The sequence below is a fragment of the Triticum urartu genome, chromosome 5A (assembly GCF_056163025.1).
Source record: "Triticum urartu cultivar PI428250 chromosome 5A, HENAU_Tu73, whole genome shotgun sequence".
Taxonomy (NCBI): Eukaryota; Viridiplantae; Streptophyta; class Magnoliopsida; order Poales; family Poaceae; genus Triticum; species Triticum urartu.
The window spans coordinates 325352180-325359812 of record NC_141877.1 but is presented as its reverse complement, the minus strand read 5'-3'; the positions used below and the strand labels follow the sequence as shown (position 1 = coordinate 325359812).

The 7633-nt window shown below is 49.8% G+C and overlaps 1 protein-coding gene across 1 annotated transcript; it reads right to left on the bottom strand.

Moving 5' to 3' along the window:
* Positions 1 to 1697: 1697 nt before the first annotated feature.
* Positions 1698 to 4297, bottom strand: LOC125508701 (putative protein phosphatase 2C 73). The gene is made up of 5 exons (XM_048673477.2): positions 3955 to 4297; positions 3177 to 3527; positions 2913 to 3030; positions 2595 to 2818; positions 1698 to 2366 (listed from the first exon to the last, which is right to left on the bottom strand). The coding sequence occupies exons 1-5, from the start codon at positions 4129 to 4131 to the stop codon at positions 1953 to 1955; spliced, it is 1284 nt and encodes a 427-aa protein (XP_048529434.1). The 5' UTR covers positions 4132 to 4297; the 3' UTR covers positions 1698 to 1952.
* Positions 4298 to 7633: the final 3336 nt, after the last annotated feature.

Sequence of the window (7633 nt, the reverse complement as noted above, 5' to 3'; positions counted from 1 at the left end):
TGTTATACGATTCAATTATGTTAGCACTGTTAAGAGATTGCACTAGTGAAAGTATAAACCATAGGTCTTGTTTTTAAGCATTGCAATACCGTTTGTGCTCACTTTTGTTATGTTCTATCCTGCTATTTTTATTTATTCAGATTATAAAAATATATTTTTACTATTCATACTACACTTGTATCACCATCTCTTCGCATCTATATAATTTGTCATTGTATTGGGTGTGTTGGGGTCATAAGAGATTTCTTGTATTTGATTGCAGTGTTGTTTAAGAAAGGTCATCTTCTTCCTACACCTCCTACGGATTGATAAATCTTAGGTCATCCACTTAAGGAAAATTTGCTATTATCCTACAAATTCTGCGCTTGGAGACCCAACAGAGCCTGCAAGAAGAAGGTTGCCCAGTAGACATCACTCGGTGACAACAACGTGTTTGGAGAGCTCAAGGACCTGCCTCCACATCGATAGTACGGCCACACAATCACGTTGGTCAATGGTGCGCAACTAGAAAACACAAGACCTTACCGCTACTCACCCTTGCAAAAGGACAAGATCGAACAGCAAGTCTGAGATATGTGGCAGTCTATGATGATATCACACAACATGAGTCCATTTGCCCCATTAGTCCTCCAAGTCAAGAAAAAGGACGGATCTTCGCAATTCTACATCGACTAGTGTTGTCTCAATGACATCGTCGTGAACAACAGATTTCCACTACCGATTGTCGACGAGCTCCTCGGTGCCACTGACTTCTCTAAGTTGGACTTGCGAGCGAGCTACCATCAGATCCACATGTGGGAGAGCGACACGGAGAAGGCGGCGTTTAAAACTCACCACTGCCACTTTCATTTTTGGGTCATGCCCTCAGCCTGACGAACATGCCAACCACGAGTACGTGCGTAAATTCGTGATCATTTTTCTGGATGATATCTTGGTGTATAGCACCATGTTGCAGGAACATGAGGAGCATCTACTAGCGGTGTTCGAGCTACTCCGTTAAAATCATCTTTACGCCAAAATGTCCAAGTGTTGTTCGCCAAGGACAACATCGGCTACCTCGGTCATGTCATCTCGCGACGGTGTCGCTATGGACGCAGAGAAGGCATATGCCATGCTCAACTGGCCAACGCCATCCATGTCAATAGAGTTGTGCACCTTTCTCGGCCTCACAGGCTACTACAGAAAGTTTGTGGAGTGGCGTCATTAGCATGCCACTGGCAAATCTCTTGACGAAGAAACGACTCGAGAGGACCGCGCAAGCTCAGATGACCTTCGATCTTCTCAAGAGCGCCATGGCAAGTGCTTCGGTGCCCGAATTCTGTCAAGCCCTTTCACTTCTACTCCCTCCCTCCCATAATGTAAGACATTGAGCCGCTAAGGGAGTAGTTCACACTCTTTCTGTTTCACAATGTAGTGCATATAGAATTATTTTTTCGAGAAGTCAAACTTTACAAATTTTGACCAAATTTGTAAAGAAAAGCATATACATTTAGAATACCAAATACATATCCTTAGATACATCACAAAGACGTACTTCACTATTGTACATATTTGATATTATAGATATAAATAGTTTTCTCCATAAACTGGGTCAAACTTTGTAAGGTTTGACTTTTCAGAAAATCTATATGCACACATTATGAAATCGGAGGGAGTACCATGGGGGCAGGCGCGGTCAACCATCTTCAAATCATTCGGAAAGGAAAAACTGGCGCCAATTCATTGTTTTGAGATATAAAAAAGCTGAATCCATTACAAACTTTGGGTTCTCTTGTCCATTTGGTACCACAACACACACCAAACCCAGCAAGCGTACATGCCAACCGAATTAATGTCCACTCTCAACACCCTGAATGCGTGAACACGGCGTATGAAACTAGGAGTACTATCAATCAAGTTCTAAAATATTATCCTTTTTTAAGTTTGGCAATGCATGAGCATGAATCGATCAGTCAATCAGCCTTGGATGATTCTTGGTCGTTGTTCTCATCCATGGACGCCGACCGCCACCGCCGGCTCAGCATCCTGGGAAGCCGGATCACCGAGTTCACCCGAGCCACCCCCTCCAGCGCCCTCCACACCGCCGTCCCCTCCTCCGCCTCACCGCCGCCCAGAGCCTTGCGGAAACTTCCGGTGAACGACAGCACGGGTGCCTGAGGCGGCTTGGTCGTGCTGCCTTCTTCAGATGAAATGGCTGCTGGCTTCAGGAAGAGGCAGACGGCCGCGCAATCATCGACCATCGACGTCGGGAACTTCCGGCGCCACGCACGAACCGCCCGGTCCACGAGCTGCTTTGCCGCCTTTGAGCGGTCGGAGACCGACGAGACGATCTTGACCACCTCCTTGTTGGACAGCACGTCCCATATCTGCAACACTGTGTGGTTAGATAAGAAGATACAGAGACGAGTCTACTTCAGTTAACAGTTGCTTGATGTCAACCTGATCATAAAGGATTTGATTTATGTTATCTTAATTTCAGTTGCAATAGTACCAGCAGAAACTGTTCTTAATTGAAGGAAGTTGGAGCGTGATTGGAATGTACTAATGGACATGAAACTAGAGGGAAAATCCGGAAAGAAATCCACTCTTGTTACCCCATCAGTGGCGAGCACCAAGAAGTCATCCTTTTCAGAGAGCTTCCTGTAGTACACTTCGGGTGTGCAGATGAGCCCATGGTTCTTGAGGCAGAAGTCTCCGAAAGCCCTCGCCATGGCGAGGCCTGGCGCGTCCTGGTCCGGCAACCACAGCCTAGGCACGTCGGGCTCATCGTCCATGGCGAAAATTCTCCCCTTGCAGATCAGGATCCTCTCAGCCTCACCTACGACAAGTCCAGAGAATACATTGCAAGTTGCAGTTAACAAGTGTACATACCACCTACAGGCAAGTATGACATGAGAAATTCAGAGGCTGACCAGGAAGATCTGGCTTCAAGTCGGTGGTGATTTGCACCGAAACCGGGCGGCCCTTGCTGTCCCGCGTGCAAAGAACAGCGCGCGAATCGCCTAAATTGGCAATGATCAAGTGATCACCCTGTATACAAAAAATATATAGCAACAATCGAAATTTTCAAAAAAATTCCTTCGGCCGAAATGCAAACTGGAACCACTGAAATTCGGTAATTTCGGTAGGTGCTGAAATATTTCTGAAACTGAAATTTAAAACCATCTACTATCTACCTGCCTAACGACGGTGACGGCAGTGGTGCCACTGCAAAGGCAGTCGATCCCGGAGTGCTGCCTCAGCTCCTCGTCGACGTCCTCGAACGCCTTCACGATCAAGCTCTTCCACGAGGACAGCAGCTGGTTCTCGTCGCTGGCGTCGCTGGACGAGGTGCAATCCGACTTGTCGAACGAGTCCACGTCCGCGTTGCTGTTGCTGGAGGGGGCGTCGTCCTCAGTGCTCGGTGCCAGGGAGGCGGACAGCTTCTTGGGAAGGGAGTCCCGGACATGCCGGGCGACGTCCCGGCCGAGGGGCCCGTGCCCGTCGAACACCCCGCAGAAGATCTGGCCCTTGTGCCCGGCGAAGTCCTGATCATCTTGTCACATCAAGATTATCTTATGTCTCAAGTAAATTTTGCACTTAATCTAGCAGCTAGGCCATGCTGATACTACTATCTGCCACGGATTTCAGTTGCTAATGCTGCATTCATGCTGCTATTAGTACACTGGTGAGCAATAAATATGTCATGAGAGTAAGTGGAGTACGTACTACATAGGAGATCTATGTAATCCAGGGCAATGGTGAGCAATCAAGATGGTGAGGTACACGCATGGTGATTACAGTATCTCAGGTGTAGTGCAGGTTCCAGAGGTTTTCAGTTTGAGCGAAGCTAGCAGAGATGGACCTAGTACTACTGCAAAAAGCTGCCGATTCAACTTGCAGTGAAGAAAAGAACATGTCTCCATGGCTACAAGGAAGGGGAGGGGAGGGAAGGAAAGGAAAGCTTGACCTTACCTGGCAGGCGGCCATGGCGTCCTGGTTGACGCCCTTCCAGCCTTGCTTGGTGTGCATGGACACCCCAGCGGCGCCGGCGAGCTGCTCCTGCAAGAAGTCGTCGTGCTTCCACGGGAACCACCCCTCCGTCTCCTCGAGCTCCCTCCCCCCTCCTTCCCTGCTGCAGCAGATCCCCATTGCCGCGGCCAAATCTCGGCAGCAGCTACCACCTAGCTAGCTCGCTCCTGCAGCTGCAAGCACTGGTGCACGGGACGGGATGGGCATCTCGGAGTTTAATGCGCGCGGGCGGGCGGGCGTGTGTGCGTGAGCGAGCGAGCGAGAGAGTGAGTGGGGGTGAATGGATGTTTATCTCGCCATTTATAGCGTTGGGGCGCCATTAATGGCGAGAGGACATGGGCGCCCCGTCCTGGAGGTAGATGGGGACGGACGCCGCTAATGGTGGTGACGCGGCCGCATTCAATGCTCCTCAGCAACTCTTGTTGCCTGTAGCTGTGGGCGCCAACGTGAGATGCCTGCCTCCTGCGCCCGTCGTCGTCTTCAATGCGCATCTCACTGGCTCTGGCTGGGCGTCAGAGGAGGCTCACCTGCCTCTCCATGAAAATCCTTGCGAGTTTGCAGTGCCATAACGCGCTTGGTGCCGCTCGCCGCTGGCCTAACGTCCATGAATTCTGAGCTCTAGCCAGTGTTGCAGTTTGCAGGTAGCAGCGGTCGCTGCCAAAGTGCCTTGTTTGGGCTAGGCCTGATGATAATTCTTGGCCCGGACAAGTCTGATCTGGAAATGTCAAAGCCTGGCCAGGCCCGGCCCAGCCCGAAATATGTGAAAAATGTCTTTTCCTTCTTAATTTAATGACACGCTAGGCGTCACATCCGGCATGAATCAGTTGGCGATTAAGTATGGCCAGTGCTATGCGCCAACCGACTATAGTAGCGAAAACATAAACGGCCTCTACAGCCGTTCAATAAGGCAGTGTGTGACTCTCTGATCGTCTTCCGTTCGCTTGTAGCTTGCACAAGAAACACCCTTATTCGTCTCCTACTGTCACAGTGTTGATCGTCGACTTGCACAAGTACACGTCCATGCTAGCAGGCAGCCGCCACCATCGTCGCAGCGTTGACCATCGCTTTGCACCTTGTAGCCTGTTCGTAGCATCCATCATTGCCAACATTGCATGACGCCTCAAGCTCTGATGGTCCCTTGCATCACCACCGACATTCCTCTCAAAGCTTCAATGATTCATGTTGCCAAGAAGTTCATCGGCCGTCCAATTGGCAACACATCAGATGGACTGCATATTGCTTCGCTTCTCCCAGCATCACACAAATGCAGCATCTCGCCAACCCGCAGCTCGTGGACTATCATCTCCGGTGGTATCGTTGATCGCTGGCAGCACTACTTTGCAACATCACCGATAGCATCGCCAATTGCGTCGCAGCATGACGTCGTCCTTCGCAGAAGCAGGTGATGCTGCTCATCGATCACCCCTCGCTTGCTCGCGGCATGCTCTTCTCCCTACATAGTCGCCCTCGGAAGCATCATCGAACATGTTGTGGCATGTCAGCGACCTTTCCCACTGTCTCTACCCCAATTGTCGCCTCCCCCATCGTTCTGACTTGTTCCGCCGTCCACCGCCACGATGGAGCCATCATTGGATGAACCTAACGGAGATGATCGTTATCCCGCCAAAGTCGGAGGACCTGGTGGTGGTGGTCGCCCGTGAGGCTGTGTTCACGGAACGCAACAAGGAGGATGAATTGCTATGTGAGGCATAGTGTGCATGTTTGGTTCCACAAGCAAAAGCACTATGATCCCTACCATAAGGAAGTGATCCATCAACACAATGAAAGTCGCTCGCCAATCTACGGTACACCATTCAAGAGCAAGTCAAACAATCTTGCGGCCTCTACAATCAAGTGAAATCCCTGGTGGCAGGTGGCAGAACAAGCCAACAACTCGTAAGTTTTGTGGCTTGTTGAACTTGTTGACCCTCCATTGTCTTGTTGGGGGAATTTAGTATTTCAAAAAAATTCCTATTATCACGCAAGATCTATCTAGGAGAAGCATAGCAATGAGAGGAGAGAGTGTGTTCACGTACCCTCGTAGATCGAAAGCGGAAGCATTTAGTAACGCGGTTGATGTAGTCGAACGTCTTCATGATCCAACCGATCCAAGTACCGAACGTACGGCACCTCCGTGTTCAGCACATGTTCAGCTCGATGGCGTCCCTTGATCTCTTGATCCAGTTGAGGATGAGGTAGAGTTCCGTCAGCACGGCGGCGTGATGACGGTGATGATGAAGTTACCGGCGCAGGGCTTCGCCTAAGCACTACAACGAGATGACCGAGGTGTGTAACTGTGAAGGGGGGCATCGCACACGGCTAAGAGAAGACTTGGTGTGCCACTGGAGTGCCCCCCTCCCACGTATATAAAGGGGGAAGGAGAGGTGGACGGCCCAAGAGGGACGCGCCATGGGGGGAGTCCTACTTGGACTCCCGGTCCAAGTAGGATTCGATCCCCCCCTTTCCTAGTCCAAGTAGGAGAAGAAGGGAAGGAGGAAGAGAAGAGAATGAAGGAGGGGGGCGCCGCCCCCTCCCCTTGTCCAATTCGGACTGGGCAAGGGGGGGCACCTCTGGTCGGCCCTTGATACGTCTCCATTGTATCTATTTTTCCAAACACTTTTTCCATTGTTTTGGACTCTAACTTGCATGATTTGAATGGAACTAACCCGGACTGACGTTGTTTTCAGCAGAATTACCATGGTGTTATTTATGTGCAGGAACAAACGTTCTCGGAATGACCTGAAACTTTACGGAGCTACTTTTCAGAAAATAAGAAAAATACCTGCCAAAGATGAAGGCCAGGGGGCCTACCACATGTCCACTAGGGTGGGGGCGCGCCCCCTGCCTCGTGGGCCCCCTGTTGCCTCTCCGACTCCAACTCCAACTCTATATATTGTGTTTCGGGGAGAAAAAAATCAGAGAGAAGTAATCATCGCGTTTTATGATACGGAGCCGCCGCCAAGCCCTAAAACCTCTCGGGAGGGCTGATCCGGAGTCCGTTCGAGGCTCCGGAGAGGGGAATCCATCGCCATCGTCATCATCAACCATCCTCCATCACCAATTTCATGATGCTCACCGCAGAGCGTGAGTAATTCCATCGTAGGCTTGTTGGACGGTGATGGGTTGTATGGGATCTATCATGTAATCGAGTTAGTTTTGTTAGGGTTTGATCCCTAGTGTCCACTATGTTCTGAGATTGATGTTGCTATGACTTTGCTATGCTTAATGCTTGTCACTAGGGCCCGAGTGCCATGATTTCAGATCTGAACCTATTATGTTTTCATCAATATATGAGAGTTCTTGATCCTATCTTGCAAGTCTATAGTCACCTATTATGTGTTATGATCCGTTAACCCCGAAGTGACAATAATCGGGATATTTACCGGTGATGACCGTAGTTTGAGGAGTTCATGTATTCACTATGTGTTAATGCTTTGTTCCGATTGTCTACTAAAAGGAGGCCTTAATATCCCTTAGTTTCCGTAAGGACCCCGCTGCCACGGGAGGGTAGGACAAAAGATGCCATGCAAGTTCTTTTCCATAAGCATGTATGACTATATTCGGAATACATGCCTACATTATATCAATGAACTGGAGCTAGTTCTGTGTCACCCTAGGTTAT

Bases quoted from the DNA above. Each gene is read 5' to 3' on its own strand.
- LOC125508701 (XM_048673477.2), bottom strand. From the start codon at position 4,131: ATGGGGATCTGCTGCAGCAGGGAAGGAGGGGGGAGGGAGCTCGAGGAG. The intron at 2,819-2,912 runs GTCAGCCTCTGA...GACTTGTCGTAG, and splicing joins CTTGAAGCCAGATCTTCCTG to GTGAGGCTGAGAGGATCCTG. The intron at 2,367-2,594 runs GTAACAAGAGTG...ACAGTGTTGCAG, and splicing joins TGGTGCTCGCCACTGATGGG to ATATGGGACGTGCTGTCCAA.